Consider the following 20,310-nt stretch of genomic DNA (forward strand, 5'->3'; position numbering starts at 1 on the left):
CTAAGCAGAGGGGGACACACAGGGGACCAGGGACCTAGGTAACTTTATTTATGCATACTTGAGTCCCCCAAACACAGGGGACTATCTGGTGGGACTGGTATTGAATTCTGCCTATGACCACATCTGTTCTCTGGGAGTGGACTTATAGAAGTGAGATTTGGAATCTGTGGCCCTAAACTGGGGATGATGGGAAGGCCCAGAGGCAATGACAGAGAGGGACAGAGAGACAGTTTCTGAGATAGAGAGGGGAAACTGAGACAGAGACAGTGATGGAGACAGAGTAAGTGAACTGAAGGACAGTGAAGGGACTGGGCATCGGCAAGAGACAGGAGGAAGAGAGAGAAAGGAAAAAAGGATACACAGAAAAACAGACATGGAGAGGCTGACCCCTGAGACTCTAGGGAAAACAGAGGAGTTGGGGAAATGACTGATGGCGATGCAGAAAGATCCAGATCCAGAGATGGGGAGAGAAGGCTCTGAGGGAGAAAGTGACAGAGAGGAGAGACAAATGGGAGGGAAAGACTCCAACGGAGAAAGGGAGAGACAGAGACAGAGAGAGGGACACGGACAGAAACACACACACACAGGCAAAGAAGAGAGGAAGACCAAGAGACACACAGAGACCGAAAATAGAGTAGGTTGCTGCGCAGACTGAGGCGGACGCAGGGCCCCCAGCCTCGCCAGGGAGGTGTCGGCCCACGTCAGGCCGACGTGAGAAACCTGAAGCCCGCGCCCCGCCGGCGGACAGACGGACAAAGCCGGGAGAGGTCGGGCGGGGGCGGGGCGGGGCGGATGCCCGCGGGTCCCGGGCGGAGCGGGGAAAGGAGGGGCCACGAGGGCGGTGAGAAGGGGAAGGAAGCGGAGGTGCCGGGCGGGCGCGGGGCGCGGGCAGGAAGCGGGGAGGGGCGGCGGGGCGGGGGCCTCCGGAAAAACGCCCCAACTTCCTGCCCCGCCAGAGCCAGGAAGCGGGAGCCGGGACACCGGGCCCGGGATCGCCGAGCCCGACCTCGGGCGCCCCGCCGGTCACGTCCCCGCGCGGACATCAGGTACACCGTCCCCGGCCCCGCCCGGCCTCCCTCCCCTGGGCTGGAACGGGAAGTGGCGAGGAGGAGGGAGGGGGCTGGGTGCTGCCCGCAGTGGAGGGGCCTCCTCCCGGCCCCGCTGAGCCAGCAGCCGCCCATCCCTGGGCCTCAGTTTTCCCATCTGTCAAAGGGGACAAAGAGAGGAGAACTAATATTTGCCGAGTGCCCAGTAGGTGAGATGAGGGCTGTGAACTGGGGGTCAAGGCCTCCCAACTATCCGGCGGAGGACGGATGATCACTCCCACTGTACGGGTGGGGAAATTGAGGCCCAGGGAGTAAAACCAACTCGTCCCAGGGCACACATATCGTGAGACCTAGAGGAGGTGGGATTTGAACTCGCAGGTGCTTTCCGCTAAGCGCCATCCTCTAACTTTGCATGCTTTAGAGCCACCCAAAAAGAAAAACGACAATAACAGCGCCATAGGCCGTTGTGAAGCTGAAAGTTGCAGAGCGCATTTGAAAGCGTTTTTTGGAAAAGTCCTTTTCTAGGCCATGAATTATATTCTGGGGGGTGGGTTGTGGGGAACAGAACAGGAGATCTTTCCCCATTGTACAGATGGGAAGACTGAGGTCCGGGGGGACGTAATTACTTTTTCCAGGTTCCACTGCATGTCAGATGGTAAGGTGTTCTCAAACCGAGGATTTTTGTTTTGCAGCCCCAGCGGAAAGTGTGCGGGGGTGGGGGTCAGTGCGAGGAGAATTAATGTACGAGCGTTGGGAATTCAAATGGTCCCAAATTAGGGTGGCTAGATTAGGGCAGGGAGCCCAGTCTAGGGGCTAAGGGCCGGGGCGACTCGTAGATCTCAAATTGAACCTGGGTCAGGGAGCTGGAACCATCCCTATCTCCTGCCTGGGGGCGGGGACTAGGGGGCGGGACCCAGGAGAGTGATGGGGGCAGTCGAGATACGGAAACGCCAGCCCTCCAAGGCAGGCCAGAGCGGCCCTATCTGGCCAGCGTGGCTCAGTGGAGAGCTAGAGCGGCCAGCAGGAGGAGTAGAGTTTCCTGGGCAAGAACTTGGCAGGAGCTGGGCTAGAGCGGCTAGAGGGAGCAGTGGAGCTGGACGCAAAGGTGGCCTGTGGGGCGGCTAGAGCGACTCGGAGGCGGGGGTGGGGGTGCCCAGAGCCGGCGCGCGGAGGCTTCGGTTCAACCGGCTGCGGTGCTTCTCCGACCTGGAGCAGGTGAGGGACGCGGCCCCCGGCGGGCGTCAGGCCCTGGCTCCGCACGTCCGCCCCAGCATCCCTGACCGTGCACACTGCCACGTCCCCTGTAGGATTTGGGGCCCGTGTACACCCGCCACGTCCTACATGATTTGGGGCTCGTGTAGACCCTCTACGTTCCATGTAGATTACAAAGTTCTACAGACCCTCCAGGTTCCTGCTAGCCCCCCTCCTCATGGAAATCCAGCTCCTTACGGACGAGGGGTTCCCATAGATCGATAGCATCCCCTGTCATCCAGGGCCTTGCAGATCCTGGATCTCGGGGACCCCCACACTCCCCTATAGAATTCTGATCCCCTTTTAAATCTCCAAAAGTCCCATAAACTAGCTATTTTCCCTATGGAATCCCCAGGATCCTTGTAGACCCACCATGTGTCAGATAGACTCTGGGACCTTATTTATTCAAAGGACCCCTTATGGACTCAGCTTAACAACTGTTTTAGGTTCTTTAAAACACCCAGAGATTCTTGGAGACCAAGGTCATCCACTCAATATCTTACAGACCCTGAGCCCCGCACAGAACCCAGGTGCCTGTGTAGTCCCTCACAGGTGCCTGCTCTGCTCTAGGACCCCGATCCCTAAGGACCTTATATACCTGCCCTCATCCCTACAGCCCCATGCATACAGCACCCCCTCTGCTGGATCCCTAGCCTTGTCAGTTGCCTATAGATCCATCTGACCACTTCAACCTATAATTCCGTAGCTTTTGTGGGACCCTCTCACCCCCATCTTCTAAGTAGCAAACGTCCCCAGCCCCACCCCCAAAATCTCTGAGCCTAGGCCTCTGTGGAGCAGCCAAGTCCAATTTGCACTTCTGCCCAGGCCACAGGGCTTGCATACCCCTGACTCCCAGACACTGTGAAGAGACCTGATGTGTCTCACCTTTGGTTCAGATTTGTTTTCTAAGACTGGGGTGGGGATTCCCCATGCTCTGAGGCAGCACATTCTGGGAGTTAAATGTATAAACTCTGGAGCCAGACTGCTAGGATCTGAATCCTGGCTCTGTCTCTTATGAGCTGTGCCTCAGTTTCCTTCTCTGTAAAATGGGGATAATACTAATAAGAAGACTGACTTCATGGGGTCACTGAGAGGATTAAGTGAGCAATACCTAGCAAGCAGTAATGCTGTGCCTGGCGTGGACTTAATGGCACTAAGTACACATCAAGTGTTAGCTGTTATTTCGTATCATTGTGACGAGGGATAAAGGAGATGACAACATATCAAGTGCATGATCCATGGCCTGCCTGGCACCTAAGCGTTTGCTCAGATAACATGTATCCTCTCCTTTGCCCCTTTGGAATCTCCCCTGCCTGTGTCGAACTTTTCCACCCCTGAGTGTGATGAGCAGGGACCTGCCCCCCCCACCCCGTGTCCATGCTCATGCTTTCCAGCCCAGAAGTTGCAGCTGGTGGCCTGGTGAAGGTTTTCCATCTCGGATGGGAGTACTAATAGCACAAGGTGCCTGTGGTGATGAGGGTTCAGGGAGTTACTCCTCGAGACGCACTTAGAGCAGTACTGCAAGTGCTGTGAAAGTTCAGCTCTCATAATAAATAATTACGATTATTTTTACGCCTTGGTTTGCAAATTTATTTATGTGAACATTTAACAATGCTCAAATCTTAAATTACCCAAGCGTGGGTGTTGGACAGATACACTTAGTGAAAAAGGATAAAAATGAGGCCTGCTTGGGTGAACCCATAGGATGGTATTTGGACACTCCAGAAAGCATCATTGTTTAATGGTTGTAATCAGAATCACGGCTGCCATTTATTGAGTGCTAGGGAGGAGGCCTGCGGAAGAGGGAGAAGGGTGGGTCTTCAGCAACTGGAGTTATAAATAGCTTTGGGCTGTGGGGAGAACCCCCCCCACTGGTTCACCCCACCCCTGTTTCCACAGCTCCTTCCCGCCTGACACGGGCTCGAGTGGCGTTAGTCAGACTAATTAAGGACACAGAAGATGTCGGTGGGAAGACGCAGGGAGAAGTGGAGACTCTGAGGGAGACGAGATGGGAGAGACAGCGAGAGATGAGAGAGAGAGAGGAGAGACAGCACATGAGACAGCGACTCGGACAGGTGCGGGGACGGTGGTGGCAGGACCCAGATGTGGGGAGGCAGAGGCAGAGACAGAGGGGGGAGATGGAGCAATAGAAGCAGGAGTGGGGTGTAGTGGCCGACGGGGGAGGCTGGGGAGGGAGGTGGGAGGGGACGCAAAGACAGCGACGGTGGGGAAAAGGAGACAGGTGTGAAGGAGAGAGAAAATGAAGAAATGGGGAAAAAAGGCAAATACATGAGGCAAACTCAAGGGAGAGACAGCCAGGGAGAGCTGGCTGGGGAAAGGCAAGCTGGCAGACAGACGGACGGACAGGTGGACGTAGGGAGAGGGAGATATTTGCACCTTGGGGATGAGCGGTCTGAGGACCACCCCATATTTTCTGGGACTGGAAGGCAGAAAGATGCCAGGTCCCTGAGGGAGGAAGGTTCAGAGCTTTGTTTTCTTATGTGGAGGGAGTTGGGGGTTGGGGGGTTTGCCGTTGTGATTTCCTGTCACAGGAAGTGGGGCTGGTGGGTTCAGAGGCAACATCCTGCCCCAAGCCTGTCACAGGTCAGAGGAGAGCCCCCCACACCCCAGTCATCTCCCTCCTGGCTCCCCATTAACCTTCCCAACTCTGCTTGCCTCCAGGCCCTGCCTCTCCAGGACCCGCCCCCAGCCCCCTCCTCCATTCGGGACCCAAAATTGCAGGCTCTCATGGCCACAGCTCTCAGGGACCCAGGCTCCTAGCCTCCAGCTTCCCACCACCACCACCACAAGGCCCCCTGTCCTTGGGCTCCCCGCCCTGGCTGGCCTCTGAAGGGCTCTTTGTCGCCACACAGAGGCCCCATTGAGCTGTGGAGGCCAGGGTGGGGGGGAGGCTGTTTACTCACCTTCGCACCTGGGCCAGGAATCTGTGAGTAACCGCCCTCGGCGCCTCCTCCCCACCTCTAACCACGGCCCCTCCTCTTCCCCCAGCCCGGCAGAGCCCATGGAAGCAGAAGACGCTGTCGCCCGAGGGGCGGTGAGTGGAGCAGGGGTGGTGACAGGACTTGGGGGCTGTGAGGTGGGGAACACCCTGGGTTGAAGCCATCCCTCCCCTTCCACAGGCCCCGGGGCCCCCCCGGCCTGGCCTGGTGCCCGTCAGCATCATCGGGGCTGAGGATGAGGATTTTGAAAACGAGCTGAAGACGGTGAGAGGGAGGTGGGATGGAAAAGCTTCTTTCTGTCCCAGGGGCCCCAGCCCTAAAGTCCATCCTCAGTGTCCCCTCAGGCCTTCTGTCCTGTTCTCCATCCTCAGATGCTGTCTCTGCCTCCTCTCACTGCCCATCTCTCTTTTCTTTAATCTTCCTGGTACCTACTTCCTCATCCCCCAACCCCATCCTCAAGGCCTCCCATCACAGTACAGACTCTCACCTATTTACTCTAACCCCAACTTTTATTTCTGCCCCCACAACTGCAGCACAGATCCCCGTTCCATCTCTCCTGATTTCTGTCCTCATCACTCACCATTATAACATGAAGTCTCGTCCATTTTCCCGCCCCTGACTGCCACTCTCACGGCAGAGACACTGTCAGCACCCCCACCTCCCAGCTTGGATCCATTGGGATGTGCCAGGAAAGAGAGAAGGTCAGTCCCAAAGACCTTCCTCTGCTCCCCGCTGTCTCACTCTCATCCCCGCCCCCAGAACCCAGAGGAGCAAAATAACCAGTTCCAGAGCCTGGAGCAGGTGAAACGGCGCCCGGCCCACCTCATGGCCCTCCTGCAGCACGTGGCCATGCAGTTCGAGCCAGCACCCCTGGTGAGGGCAGGGCTGGGTAGGCACGGGGAGGAGGGGGCTGGGACAGGCTGCAGTGTTCAGTGAGTTAGACCAGTGAGAATGAGCCGGGAGGGTCTGGAAGACAGATGTAGAACACACAGCTTGAGAGCCAGGAAGCCAGCCATGTGAGCCAGACAATGTTGCAGGTGCCCAGGCTAAATCTCAGCATTCAGTGGGAACAGGCAGGGTCATGCAGAGCCACGAAGAATCCAGCAGCCTGGCGGAAACCATGCCCCCGCCCCCTTCCGGGCCCGTGGCAGTATCACCCATCAGTGACAGCGCCCTTTCCCACAGTCTCTTGAAATCAGATTCTCCGCGCAGCCTCAGCAGGTGCCACCAGTCAGTCCTTCGGGGCTGATGGTTGGGAGAGAGCCGTTAGCCTTCTCAGTTCTAGGCGGCACAGCAGGCTCTGGTCCAGAAATAAGAAAACCACTACAAGCTGCCCACGAGGCAGAGAGAATGTAACAGATGATCCGGAAGCCTTGTATCAGGCAGAAAATACCAAAGGTGTATGGATGCGGAGCCATGCCATCTGGAAAACCCCTACAGAGTCTAGAGAACCCAGCAGGTGACTTAGGGAGCAAGAAGCCACAGTGCTGGCTGGAGGGGACTCCGTGGACCAGGGTCCCATCCCAAGAAGACCCAGTGCAGCTCAGCGCAGGCTGGGAGCTGGGGTTATTCCAGGGTACTGTGTTGTACTGGAAACGCATAGCAGATCCCTCCAGAAAACAAGGAGACTGATGGAAGTGGCAGGGAGGGACACCTGGGGACCCAGAGAGAAGGGTGCATCGACTGACATCAAAGCTTCAGAAACTGGCAGCAAATCAGGAGAAAATTGCCTTCTTTCCAGAAGGGTGGCTGCCACCTCCCCTGGTGCTGGAGGCTCTGACCCTCTGGGCAGGCGGGGTCCCCCTGCTGAGCCTGAGGGTTCTAGAACTCTAGCTCCTGGAACTTAGCCCAGGGGTTGTGCTGACTGCAGTATCCCTTGTGGAATGTGGAAACTGAGGCCTGGCAAGGGCCAGGGGTTTGGCTGAGGTGACCCTGATGACCTTTGGCATTTTGAGATTGGTCCTCATGCTGCTCTCACCTCATTGGCTGGGGAAGCGGCAGGGAGATAGTTGTGGTCCCCGGGGCTGTTTCCTGTTGGCCTCTCTTGGAGGTTTGCTTTATGGGGGGTGGGGAAGGGGCGAGCATAGATGATAGGGGCAAGTCTTTAGCACACTGAGACCATGTCTCTTACCTGACGAGAGCCCCCAGAAGCCAGGACAGGTTGGAGGCCCCACAGCATTGCCAGCGTCACCTAGCACAGGGCTGCTGCACAGGCAGCCTCAGGGAATGCTTGATGAATGAGTGAGTGAGTCCCACTTGTCCATCTGTGTATGTACCCAGCCCCGCTGTGCACTGGGCCTTGTCTAGGATACAGATGAATCAGAACCTCCCGCCCTATCCCCCAACACTAACCTTCAAGTAACTCATGGAATTGCCAGGCAGTGGAGAACAGCAGACAGGCTGCCTGAAATCCAGTCCCAGCTTTGCTGCTTACTAGCCATGTGACCTTGAGCAAGCTCAGTTTTCTCATCTGTAAAATGGGATAATGATAGTCCTTCCCCTGGTCAAACAGGTTAATGCATATAGAGGGTTTGGACAGCATCAGGTCTGCACCCAGCACTCGTGAGTGTAGCTGATGGTGGTGGTAGCAGCAGCATCAGGGAGGAGACAGACCACAGAGAACCATTTCACAGGAGAGAAAATTAGCTGCTGTGGTGGCCCCAGGAAGCTGTGAGAGAGGCAGGCGAGGGCCTGGTGTGGGGATGGTGGGCATCAGGGAGCACTTCCCAGACAGTGTGTGCCCCAAGGCTTTCCAAGGGGCACTGTGGTTCAGGTGGGGTGGGAGGGAGGGCTGTCACGCTCTGTCTCCCCCAGCTCTGCTGCCTGCATGCGGACATGCTCGGCCCACTGAGTCCCAAGGAGGCCAAGAAGGCCTTCACAGATTTCTACCACAGCTTCCTGGATAAGACTGCGGTGAGAGACACCTTCCAGGGGCCCCAGTATCCCCTCCTCTTAGCCCTGGACAGCCACCCTGCTCCTCTCTCCACTGCTCCCTCCCCTCAGAGCACCGTCTGGGACCTGGGCTGCCATCCCATTGACCCCATCACTGCTCCCTTTGCTGCTGAGTCCTCCCCTCACTCCATTCTTTCTCCTGAACAGATTCTTCGGGTGCCGATCCCTCCCACTGTGGCCTTTGAACTTGGTAAGGACTTCGGGATGAGGGAGCAGTCTCTAGCAGGGGCCAAGAGCCCCAGAGAGGGAGGCCACATCCTCCTGCTCCCTGGACAGCAGAGATTCTTTCCTTCCTTCCTTGTGGCCACGGCAGCCAAGGAAGCATGGCTGTCGGAGTCCAAGGGTGGGAAGGGAGTCGGAGCCCAGGGAACTGGCCCCCATCCCCAGCCCCTGTCCCTGCAGACCGCACACGGCCTGACCTCCTCCCTGAGGACGTCCAGCGACAGTTCGTGCATGAGGTGGTGCAGAAACAGCAGCCAGTTGTCAGCCAGCAGCTGGAGGACTTCCGCTCCAAGAAGCTCATGGGCATGACACCCTGGGAGCAGGAGCTGGGCCAGCTGGGGGCCTGGGTTGGGCGAGACCGAGCGAGCTTCGAGGCCAGGGAGCGGCACCTGGCTGAGCGGCAGCTGACCCACCTGGAGGAGATGCAGTGAGCGGGGGCCAGCCCCTCCCCAGCAAGGAACGCCCTCTGCTGTCTGCTTCCCTTCCGTTCCATTTCCGGGCTCTCCTCTGCCATTTCCGGTTCATTTCCTAGTGTTTAGGTTCTTCCTCTGACTTCTGGGCCCTAGCCCCAGCGTTTTAGTCCATCTGGTTTCGCGTCTTCCCTTCCCACCTCTGGGGTCCCTCCTAGTTTCTGGGTCTTGTCATCTGGTTCAGGCCTGAGGTTTGGATCCTGTTCTTGCAACTCCCATCAGCCCAGATGCGAGTCTATCCTCCTGTGATTGGCTTTCCCAGCTGCTTCGGCAGTCCCCTGTCTGCCTCTCCCGTCTCCCTGTCCCAGCTTTGAAGGGGGCAGCAATCCGGACATTGGTGCTGGGTGGACTAGGACCCCAGGCTTAGCAAATTTGTCACAAACTTCTCTCTTCTTACAGACACACCTTATCTGGCGATGAGGAAAAGAGGTGATGGAAACCGAGAGGCTGGGAGGGAGTTTAGGCTCCTGAGCCTGAGGGAGGAGGGGCTGGGGGCCTAGGGGTTGAGCCACATCCTTGGCTCCGTCCTTTAGAACCCTCTCTCTCCCCTTTCCTCAGAGATGCTCGGCAGGAAGTGGTTGTGGGGCTGGGGTGGGAAGTTAGCAGAGGGGAATCTGTGAGGGCGGCAGTGTACCTGCGTCCATTAGAGCGTGCACGGCTGTGCACGTCTGCACTTCGAGGTCCTCACCGTCCCCTCCCTGCAGTGCCGCTGTGGTCAACGCCATCAGCCTGTACATGCGCCACCTCGGAGTGCGGACTAAGAGTGGGGACAAAAAGTCGGGGAGGAATTTCTTCCGGAAAAAGGTGCTTCCCCAAGCGCCCAAACCTGGCCCTTTCCTCCCCAGAGACCCTCTGGGGAGCCTCGAGACTCTGCAACTCTGGGGTCTAATTCCTCTTAGTTGGCGTCTCAGCAATGTCCAGCCCCACCTCCCCCTAACCTTCCACAGGTGATTGGGAACCGGCGGTCGGATGAGCCCACCAAGACCAAAAAAGGACTGAGCAGCTTCCTGGATGCTGCCCGCTGGAACCGGGGAGAGCCCCAGGGTGAGGTGCCTGGCTTCGGCCCTGCCCCGACTTCCCGATGCATGCCGCCCCCACCTCATGGTCCCATCTCTCTTTTCAGCCCCGGATTTTCGACACCTCAAAGCCGAGGCTGATGGTAATGGTCCTGAAGCCAGAGCATCCATCCTGAGGACCTAAGAGGGGAGGGAGGAGGACCAATTGAGTCTGAGGGAGGACGGACTGGCAGCTGGGACTCCTGGGTCTGAGAGCGGAGGAGGGGTGTCCTGGGTGAAGGGGAGGACGAGGCAGAGCCAGCATCTTGGATCCCTGGGTTGTTGTGGATTAGAGTCTCTGGACTCTTATTTCTCTCTTTTTCCCTCAATGTCTTCCCAGCTGAGAAGCCAGGCCTTACAGAACGGAAGGCGGGCCTGGGGGTGCCCTCCCGGGATCGGAATATCGGAGCATCAGGGCAGGACACCCCTGGAGTTTCTCTTCACCCTCTGCCTGGGGACAGCCCTGACCGGGAACCAGGTGAGAGTTTCCTGGGCCACCAGCAAAACCACTCCTTAGTCCTCTGCATGCCCCTCCCTGCTCCTGGAATAACCACCCCCTTCCCTCAGTTTACCCTTTTCACAGCTTTGCTGCCAGGCTCTGACCTCTATCCTGGTGACGTGTTTCCCCACCTCTTCAGACTACATTTCCCATCAGCCCCCACAGCTGAACCCCACAGGGTTTGTTTCCCAGAACCCTCTCTGTTGCCAGTCAGCCACTTAGTGAGCCCTGCTGCCCCCGTGAGCTTCATGCCTCAATCCTTGTGTGGCCCTCAGCCCGCTGGATCTCAGATAGTTACCTGGCCAGGCCTGGGTTCACATCCTGGCTCTGCACTTTACTTGGGTTAGAGCTTGGAAGTCACTCTCCTCTCTGAGCCTCAGAGAGGCTTGGGGAGGATTTGAGCGGTTAAGAGTGGACTCCAGGGTCAGCTGCCAGGGGTGAATCTCTGCCCCACCACTTACCGCTCTGTGATCCTGAGCAAACCCTTCCCACCTCTCTGGGCTTCATTGTTCATGTCTGTTAAATGGAGAAAATGATAGTACCTGCCTTAGGGTTGCTTGGAGGATGACAGGAGATAATTGATGGGAGGTACTTAGCTCACTGGGGGGGTCTAGGAAAGCTGTGGGAAGGGTCAGTGTTATTAAAGTTGAGGCCAGTGGGCTACAGAGAGATGCTCTAATCTATGTGGGCAGAACAAGGAATATGGCCCCCTCTGAGCCTCAGTCTCCTCATCTCTAAATGGGGTACATTCTCTTCCTACAAGTCTGGGTTGAGGATTGGGAGAGTGAGCAGATGTGGAGGCACGAAGGGCAGAGCATCCAGTCTCCACCCAGAGTATGCAGTTGATACCTAGTTTTGAGGCATCTTCACCCACCGCGCCCCAGCCTACCATAGCTGTGTTCTCAGAGGTCATTCCATCCATCCATCCCCTACTGAGGTACAGAGCAGCCACTTGGTGTCCGCCAGGCACTGGCTGGCTTTAGCCCCCAACCCAGATTCTGCAGCAGAGGAACTAAGGTCCCCATGGTGTGGAGCTCACTGTGGCAGGAGTCTTCCAACCAGCCTTGCTCTCCCTGCCCCCTTGCTGCCCCTACAGGTGTAGATGCCCTCCCGGAGCTGGGGGACCCGCCCCCGCAGGGCCCGGCCAGCCTGGAGACCCTGGCACCCCCTGAGAGCACCGAGGAGGGTGCTGACACAGAGAGGTGCCCAGGGTTGGGTGCAGGGGAGGGGCTGGGTGGAGGATCAGGCTTATCTGGGTGCGGGGAGGGTGCGTGGGGGTCGTTGCGCTGCCATTTGCACCTGCCTATCCCCGAGCCATCTCCTCTCTGCCCTGCTCCTCTCTCTTTCCGTCTTTCTCCTTTTTCTTCTACTTTTGTCTTTTCTCATCTCCCCTTTCCTTCTTTCTTCCTCCCTTTTTCCTTCGCTTCCTCTTCTCCTTCCTTTTTCACTGATTTTTTTTTCTCTTCTCCGCTTCCTCCCTCTTTCTCCTTTCCTCCCCCTTCCTCTCCCTTTGATGCTCCTCTCCCCTCACCCCCCACCCCCTCTCCACCCCTCCATCTCCTCCTGGCCCCCTTCCCTCTGCTTCTGCACTTTTCCATCCCTTCCCCCTTCTCTTCTAAGCCTCCAGCCCAGCCGCCTCGCTCCTGCCACCTGGTGCCCCTTCCCTCGACCCCCAACCCCTTTGTGCTCCATGCCCCGGGGGCCCTGTCCCCCTCACAGTTGGGGGGCAGGCTCTGCCCCCTGCCTGTCTTTGTGCTGCTGCTTTGGGGACCTTTGGTGGGTGGGGGAGGTGAGTTGGGTTCCATCTGGGTCAACCTCTGACCCTATGCCCCTCTCTCCCCAGAAGGTGGAAGAGGTGGGTGCCTGGGCCCTGGGTGGGGGGAGGGCTAGCCCCTCCCCCATTTCTCCCAGCCCCTCCCCTCTCCCCATGGGCCACCCCCTCCCCTTCACCCCTGTGAGGGGTGGGTGGGGACATCACCCTCCCAGTCGAAGAGCTAAGTATTGAAATCCCCCTTCCCTCCCTCACCTCCTGGCTCTGCCCCATCCTCCTGCCTCAGGGAAGGGAGGGGTCAGTCTTGTGCTCCATACTGGGTTCCCTTCCCCTCCCCCACCAATTTCAGTATCCCTCCTTACCACCCCCCACTGCCCCAACGCCCGACGTCCCACTGCTCCTTCTGACTCTCTCCTCTCTTCTGTTGCATGTTTGATCTCTGTCCTGGTCTCTCCCTGTCTGTCTCTGTCCTGGTCTCTCCCCATCTCTGTCCTGGTCTCTCCCCATCTGTCCCAGTCCTGGTCTCTCCCCTCCGTCTCTGTCCCTGTCCTTGGTCCTTCCCTGTCTGTCCCTGTCCTGGCCTCTCCCCATCTGTCTCTGTCCTGGTCTCTCCCCATCTCTGTCCCTGTCTTGGTCTCTCCTTGTCTCTGTCCTGGCCTCTGCCTGACTCTGTCCTTGGCCTCGGGGTCCAGGCTGTCGGGGCGTCTGGGGCGCTCGGAGAGCCTGCGGGTGAGTGACCGCCGCCGGCCTTCCCGGGGCAGCCTCGGGGCTAAGGGCCGGGGTGGGGGCCGCTCCCGGAGCGACGTGGACATGGACCCCAGCTCCGCCACGGCCGTGCTTGGCCCTGCCCGACGAGCCACGTACGTCACTCCTCCCCCCCCATCCACTGTGAGACAGCGTGGAGAGTCAGGGAGGCTGGGGTGGGGGTTGTTGCCAGAATTACAGAGAACTGGGTATCGGATGCTGAGGTCATTGAGGGCCTACAGTGGTCACAGGAGAGGGGTAAGAGGTTTCTTTCCAGAGATTTGGGGGCTGGTCTGCAGCGTGGGCCACCCTGGGGGATGGGGTTGGACACGAAGCAGTCAAAGGCTCCTCCCTGGGACCCCCTGAGCCAGGACCCTAAAAAGACCTCTGTCCCACAGCCCTGAGCCTGGAGATGAGGGGGAGCCGGGACGGTCGGGACTCGAGCTGGAGCCAGAAGAACCCCCTGGCTGGCGGGAGCTCGTCCCCCCAGGCACTCTGCACAGCCTGCCCAAGAGCCAGGTGAAGCGGCAAGAGGTCATCAGCGGTGAGTGCCACCCCTTCCAACCCACTGCGGCCGAGGACACAGCGCACATGCAGGGAGATGTCCACCTCAGTGTTGTTTACAACAGGCTGAGCTTGAAGGCAGCCTGTCTCTTACCACAGAGGACTATTTGTTAAGTAAATTCTAGAAGCCTCCACGGAACAGGGACGCAGCAATTGAAATGACGTTTCCAAAGAATTCTTCGTGGCCCAGGCCAGAGCTGGTGTTAAGAGCCAGAAACGGGCTATGAAACTGTATTTCTAGCATTAAGCCTTTGTTTCCTTATTTGTGAAACATGGACAGTGCTAGTTCTACTTCAAAAGACTCCCGAAGTGGGGGAGGGTATTGCTCAGTGGTGGAGCACATGCTTAGCATGCACGAGGTCCTGGGTTTGATCCCCAGTACCTGCATTAAATAAATAAATAAATAAATAAATAAACAAACAAACAAACAAACAAACTTAATTATTATCTCCCCCCCCAAAAAAAGCAAAACAAAAAAATTTGTTTTAAATAAATGTCACTTCTTAAAAAAAAAGACTCCTGAAGCAGAAGATAAGACGGTTGGTGAGCACTGTCATAGTGGTGGACACAGGGTGAGAGCATTTGAATGTGACCCCTATTATTACTATGATCTTGAGCGCTCAGGGGAGAAAAAGATTCCCACAGGGAAAAGTTTGAAAAAATAATCAATATGTTAGTGGTGCTTCGCTTCGGGGCAGAGAGACGGTGGGAATCTCGTTTTCGCCGTGATTCTTTGCTGTGATTTCAAATTGTGCATGTATAGAGTGGGGCTTGGCAAATGTAGAGGACTTTTGGGAGCTCATCTGGAAGTTAGTTTACAGATTACTTAATAGTAGGAAGGGTTCTCATTCAGAACTTGGGGGCCATATCCTTCTGAGGATATGATCTGTCTGGAATGATGGTAATATGCACTATTGTGCTTTCCAGCACAGTAACCATCAGCCACATAATGGCTGTTGAGCACTTAAAGTGTGGTGGATATAACTGAGAACTGAATTTTGCATTCTGTTTTATTTTAATTAAGCAAAATTTGGCGAGCTGTGTGTAGCTAGTGACTACCATGTCAGACAGCATAGCAGTTTCTCTCAGCAGAAAAAACGTGCATGTGTAACACACAAAATCAGACATTTAGTCTCCAGGGACTTCTGGGGCCCCTGGGAACTCAGGCGTGCACCCTCTGGGGGCCCCTGGATCCAAGGCCATCACCCTGTGCATTGATGATCTGGGATCCATGCCCCAGAAACTGACCTGAGAAACTTGGATGATTAGACACAAAACATGTGCCACAGGCAGTGAGGTGACCAACTCGTCCGGGTTTGCCGGGTTCAGCATTGAGGATTCCATGTCCCGGGAAACCCGTGGTACAGGGCAAATTGGGACCAGTGGTCACCCTCGCTGGCTGCCATGGCCAAAGCAGAAAGGCTGTGGGTGAAGGAATTCTCAGTGGCGATTTCAGGGGCAAGTGACTCCACCCAGTGTCCTGTCCCCTCCTCCTCATCCCCCAGCCTGCCTCTGAGACTGTCCCCCCATAGCTTGCACGCTCCCCAACCATGCCTCCTGCCTGGTGGCCCTGCAGAGCTGCTGGTGACGGAGGCGGCCCACGTGCGCATGCTCCGGGTGCTCCACGACCTCTTCTACCAGCCCATGGTGGGCGCGGGCTTCTTCCCCCTGGATGAGCTACAGAACATCTTCCCCAGCCTCGACGAACTCATCGAGGTGCATTGTGAGTGCAGGACTGTGGCCCTACTATGTGCCCCACTGCCGGCTCCCTCCTTGGCAGCCTCAGCAACTACCCTGGAGCTTAGCACGGTCTCCTTGCACACCTATGACAACGGGCAGCCTCTGTTCTAGTACTGGGAACCCCCCCAGAACCCCAGAGCTCCCCTTCTAGGGGCACATCATCAACAAGCATGTGGTGGGGGGAGGGGGCGGCCAGGCTCACCCCCAAGGATCAGACATGCCCAGCTGCAGCCTGACCACCCCCCAGCTCCTGACCAGCTCTGCATACAATCTTGCCGGTCCTGACAGAGCACCCCCTTTCCTCTCTGCTCCCCACAGCCCTGTTCCTCGATCGCTTGATGAAGCGGAGGCAGGAGAGCGGCTATCTCATTGAGGAGATTGGAGATGTGCTGCTGGCCCAGGTGAGGTCGCCCAACCCAGCCTCCCCCACCCCCGCCCACCCCCACGGAATCCAGGCCCCAGGAGGACAGGTCTCAAGCCTCACCCTGCCCCACTCCATGGCCCAAGGGTCTGGGTCCCTAGCCCTGTCCTCCTATCTAGGCTGCCATCCGTGCGAGGCCCTACTCCTCCCAATCCCACCTGAGACACCCTCCCTGGCCTGAATCTTGCTGTAGTTTGATGGTGCCGAAGGCTCCTGGTTCCAGAAAATCTCCTCCCGCTTCTGCAGCCGCCAGTCATTTGCCTTAGAACAGCTCAAAGTCAAACAGCGCAGGGATCCTCGGTTCTGTGCCTTTGTGCAGGTGAGGCGGGGGTCTGGGCCCCAGGGTCTGGGGGCAGATGGGCTGGGGGCGGCGTTTGGTCCCCGAGGCCAGCCCTAGCACTGCCACCCCTGCAGGAGGCCGAGAGCCGCCCGAGGTGCCGCCGCCTGCAGCTGAAGGACATGATCCCCACAGAGATGCAGCGTCTGACCAAGTACCCGCTGCTTCTGCAGAGCATCGGGCAGAACACAGGTAGCAGCTGGCCCCACCCCACCCTTCTGGCTCCCAGCTCTCCTGTCTCTAACCTTGGCTGCAGGACTGGGAGCTTCCAAGGTTGGGGTTCACCAGGGCTGGCCTCCTCCTTGTCTGCAGAAGAGCCAGCTGAACGAGAGAGAGTGGAGCTGGCAGCTGAGCGCTGCCGGGAAATCCTGCATGACGTCAACCAAGCCGTGCGAGAGATGGAGGACCTGCTGGTGAGCCTGGGTGGGGCCCTGGGAAGTGGGGTGTGCCTGGCAAGGGCCAGCTGGCCCCCGGCTTGTCCCCCTCGGGGTCACTGTGGGTCCACCCTAGCCCTCGGCTTGCCCCTGTGACACCCCCTTCCCTGTCCCAGCGGCTCAAGGATTATCAGAGGCGCCTGGATTTGTCCCACCTGCGGCAGAGCACCGACCCCATGCTGAACGAGTTCAAGGTGTACCCCCACCCTACCCCTCCCCTCCCTTCCCCTTCCCTCCACCCTCCCTGGCCCTGGGGCTTCTCTGATAATACACGCAGGAAGCAAGAGGGGCCCCCTCAGTTCTGACCCTCTTCTCATTCCCAGCCGGGCAGCTACTCCTGGCCCCATGGTCGGCCCCCCTTCCCCTGCCCTGCCCTTGCCTTCGCCAACTATCACTCCTTTCTGCCTCCAGAACCTGGACATCACCAAGAAGAAGTTGGTCCACGAGGGCCCGCTGACATGGCGGGTGACGAAGGACAAGGCTGTAGGTGAGCACCAGGACAGTGAGTGGGGGATGCAGGGCAGGGTGTCGGGGTTGTGGGGGCTGCTGAGCACGAGCCTGGCCACCTCCTGCAGAGGTCCACGTGCTGCTGCTGGACGACCTGCTGCTGCTGCTCCAGCGCCAGGACGAGCGGCTGCTGCTCAAGTCGCACAGCCGGACGCTGACGCCCACGCCTGACGGCAAGACAATGCTGCGACCGGTGCTGCGGCTCACCTCTGCCATGACCCGCGAGGTGGCCACCGGTAAGGGCCCAGGCGCGGCTGTCCCCCAGAGTAGGGAGGGAACCCCTTAAAGAGCCGGGCGCGCACATCCTGGCAGAGGGAAGGCCTGGCAGCCTGAGGCCGAGGCTGTGAGAGGGAGGCCCTGGGCTGGCCAAGCTGGGGCGCCAGGCTGGATGGTGGATTTTATTAAGAAAAGTGGGAAACTGCCCCAGGTTTTTGCACAGAGGAGCAACCAGTTCTAACCAGTATTTTGTAAAATCATTCTGGCTGCCTCTTGGGAGTTATAGGGGGTTGGTGGGAGCCAGGAGCCCAGTGAAGGGCCCTAGTGGTGGGAGCAGCTCCTGGGGTTTTGTAGGTAGAGCCAGACTGATGACTCGTTTCCTGATTAAATGAGAGAGGGCTCCAGAGGGGGCATAGGAGGGGTGAATTGGATGCTCGGAGCCCTGAGGGTGCCACCCTTGTGGGGAGCTCCCCCAGCCTCTAGCCCAAGCTCAGGGAAGGCACACATTGGGGTGACCCTGGCTCTGAGCCCCGCCTCTCCCTTCCCCTGCAGATCACAAAGCCTTCTATGTCATTTTCACCTGGGACCAGGAGGCCCAGATATACGAACTGGTGGCGCAGTCCGTGTCGGAGCGGAAGAAGTGAGGGGGTCTGGGTCGTAAGAGTGGGTGGAGGAAGCCCAGGCCCCAGGGTGGGGCTGGGAGGTCCTGGCACAGGGTCTGGGAGCTCTGACTGCCCAAGGGCTGGTCTGTCTTCCCAGCTGGTGTGCCCTCATCACCGAGACTGCTGGATCCCTGAAGGTCCCTGCCCCCACCTCCCGCCCCAAACACCGGCCCAGCCCTAGCAGGTGAGGGGGGCCAGGGAGGGAACCGGAGGGCCGGGGGTGGCTTCCTTGTGTGTCCCCAGAACCTGAGCTTCAGCCTTGTCTCCATGTGAATACATGTGCATCTGTGTGTGTGTGCTTGTATAGTGTGTGGGCTTGTTCGCCAACCCCACCACGGCCTGTCTGTCTCCTCCCCAGGCCTCTCTGTCTTCCACTGGCCAAGCCTCCCTGTCTCCCTGTCTCCCAGCCTCGACCTCTGTCTCTGTCTCCGGACCTTCCTGCCTCCCTACCTCCAGTTTTCTGTCTCCCTGTCCCTGCTGCCCGCCAGGGCTGTGGGGTCACCCAGCACTTGCTCCCCCCAGCATCCGTGAACCCCTGCTCAGCAGCTCCGAGAACGGCAACGGAGGCCGAGAGATGCCCCCAGCTGACAGTGAGCCTAGAGGGACGCTGGGTGGGAGCGGGGTGTCCACAGGAAGCCCGGCCAGATCTGAGCTCCCTCCCCACTCCCCCACCCAGGCCGGATGGAGAGAATCTTCAACGCCCTCCTGCCCTTCTGCAGACCAGGCCCTGAGGGCCAGCTCGCCACCAAGGCCCTTCAGAAAGGTAGCTCAGCCCCTTCCTTGACCTTTAATTCAGCCTCTCCCTGGATCTGTCTCCATCCTTGCTGCCATCCTGCCCTGCCCTGATCCCAACCCCAGCCTCACCTCAGCACCCCCTTTCGCGTCCCCCAGCCCCTTCTGCAGGTCTGGCTAAAGGGAGGTTCACTCCTGCCCGCAGGCCCCTGGCCTCTTTCCCTCCCCTTACCCCCCACCCATCTCTGGCTGACTCCCCAGTCCCAGCCCGAGTCCCACCTCTGACTCTGTCCCCTCACCCCTGTCCAGTGCTGTCCCTGAAGCAGCTCCTGTCTCTCTCGGAAGAAGACAGTGGTGCAGGGCCTCCCCTCGAAGGGGATGGGGTCCCAGGGGGCGGCCCCCTGAGCCCAGCACAGACCCAGGACGTTCGGGAGTTGCTACTCAGCCTGGAGGAGACCATTAAACAGCTGGAGGTAGTGGCCTTGGGGGCGGTGGGGGAAGGAAAGGGCTGACTCAGTGGAGGGACCCTTCTCACTGATGACCAGCCCCTCAACCAGGAAGTGGAGGAGGAGTTCTGCCGCCTGAGACTCCTCCTGTCTCAGCTTGGAGAGAACACTGTCCCCCAGCCTGGCTGTACCTGAGGCTCCTTGCCCCAGGCAGGTGAGTGGGGCACTGGCGAACATGAGTGGGCACCTCAGGAGCTCACCACACCACAGCCCCATCCGATTCTGTCTTTGTCTTCGTGACTCTCCCCCCTCTGCCTCCTGTCTCCATCTCTCTTCTGTCCATTTCTATGCTCTTTCCCCACCCTCCCTTGCTCCCTGTTTCTCTCCGTCTCTCTCCCCATCTCCGTCTCTTCTCCTGCACACCCCCCACCCCAGGCCTTTCTCAAGAAGCAGAGGACGTGAGGGCCACCCGCCACTGCACAGCTGCCGCAGCATCTCCAACCCCAAGGGCCTGAGGAGAGGGAGCCGGGCTGCTGGGGCCATGCCTGGGGGGCCCAGCTGGGATCACTGCCCCACCAGCCTCCCACTGGCCTCGGCCTTCTCTCCCTTCTGCTTGGGGGACTCAGGGCTTCATTTCTGGGGGGTATCACCATTCCTAGGCCATCTCAGTATTGCCTGGGGGGGCCACCCCTCCATTCCCCACCCCCAAGTGCCTTTGCTCTGTTTTTATACCCTGAATTGGAGGTTTATTTTTTAATATATATTATCTAAGGAGAGGTCTCTGTGTGTGAGGGCGGGGCAAGGGTCCTGGAGTGGCATCTGGAACCCTTCACGACGGTCAGGCATTACTTCCTGGGTCGCCCCACCACGTCACCTCTGTGCCCTCTACCTTTCTCCAGTTCATTCATTCATTCCTGGGTTTCAGCAGTGACTCCTCAGGCTCCCCCACACACCCTCTCCTAGCTCCCACCCCAAGCCCCCTTGGTCACCTGTGGTTCTGGGCGACCCACGTCTCACACTCCTTTTCATCCTTTTATTTTTGTAGTAAACTCTCTGGAGGTGGCTGGTGTGGGTCATGGGGAGGGGGGCCCTCCTGGGTGGGGGCTGGGGGCGGGGTTATTGCTCTGAGCTCCCTGTCCCCAGGGGGCCTGGGTTGTGGGGGCGTCAGGACTGGGGCCGGCACAGGGGAGACATGGCCGCACAAACACACAAGTCACAGCACAGGGGTGGGTTGAGGGAGAGGCTGGGCACCGTATTGCACTTCGGGAGTGGGGCCAGGCG

The 20,310-nt window shown here is 58.5% G+C and overlaps 1 protein-coding gene across 6 annotated transcripts; it reads left to right on the forward strand.

Moving 5' to 3' along the window:
• The first annotated feature begins 634 nt into the window (after positions 1-634).
• ARHGEF1 (Rho guanine nucleotide exchange factor 1) lies at positions 635-19,607 on the forward strand. 6 transcript variants are annotated; one of them, XM_074369525.1, is made up of 31 exons: positions 635-767; positions 957-1,046; positions 5,307-5,352; positions 5,438-5,521; positions 6,017-6,130; positions 8,072-8,170; positions 8,357-8,399; positions 8,612-8,858; positions 9,301-9,330; positions 9,606-9,705; positions 9,849-9,945; positions 10,025-10,060; positions 10,297-10,434; positions 11,552-11,657; positions 12,919-13,086; positions 13,369-13,514; positions 15,111-15,257; positions 15,593-15,675; positions 15,889-16,014; positions 16,110-16,224; positions 16,345-16,445; positions 16,583-16,660; positions 16,878-16,953; positions 17,042-17,209; positions 17,742-17,829; positions 17,949-18,035; positions 18,374-18,441; positions 18,528-18,614; positions 18,893-19,056; positions 19,141-19,243; positions 19,465-19,607. In XM_074369525.1, exons 3-30 carry the CDS (start codon positions 5,320-5,322, stop codon positions 19,222-19,224), a joined length of 2,913 nt encoding a protein of 970 aa, XP_074225626.1. In that variant the 5' UTR covers positions 635-767; positions 957-1,046; positions 5,307-5,319; the 3' UTR covers positions 19,225-19,243; positions 19,465-19,607. The 6 variants fall into 6 exon arrangements, with proteins under 6 accessions (XP_074225626.1, XP_074225624.1, XP_074225623.1 ...); XM_074369523.1 differs by lacking the exon at positions 635-767 and adding an exon at positions 803-841; XM_074369522.1 differs by lacking the exon at positions 635-767 and adding an exon at positions 842-864.
• The last annotated feature ends 703 nt before the right edge of the window (positions 19,608-20,310 follow it).

This window comes from Camelus bactrianus, chromosome 9, assembly GCF_048773025.1.
Source record: "Camelus bactrianus isolate YW-2024 breed Bactrian camel chromosome 9, ASM4877302v1, whole genome shotgun sequence".
Lineage (NCBI taxonomy): Eukaryota > Metazoa > Chordata > Mammalia > Artiodactyla > Camelidae > Camelus > Camelus bactrianus.

What these genes read in the sequence shown, in the direction of transcription:
- ARHGEF1 (XM_074369525.1), top strand. Translation starts at nt 5,320, where the DNA reads ATGGAAGCAGAAGACGCTGTCGCCCGAGGGGCG. An exon ending in ACCCACCTGGAGGAGATGCA is followed by an intron (nt 8,859 to 9,300) that starts GTGAGCGGGGGC and finishes CTCTTCTTACAG; the next exon opens with ACACACCTTATCTGGCGATG. An exon ending in GAACCGGGGAGAGCCCCAGG is followed by an intron (nt 9,946 to 10,024) that starts GTGAGGTGCCTG and finishes CTCTCTTTTCAG; the next exon opens with CCCCGGATTTTCGACACCTC.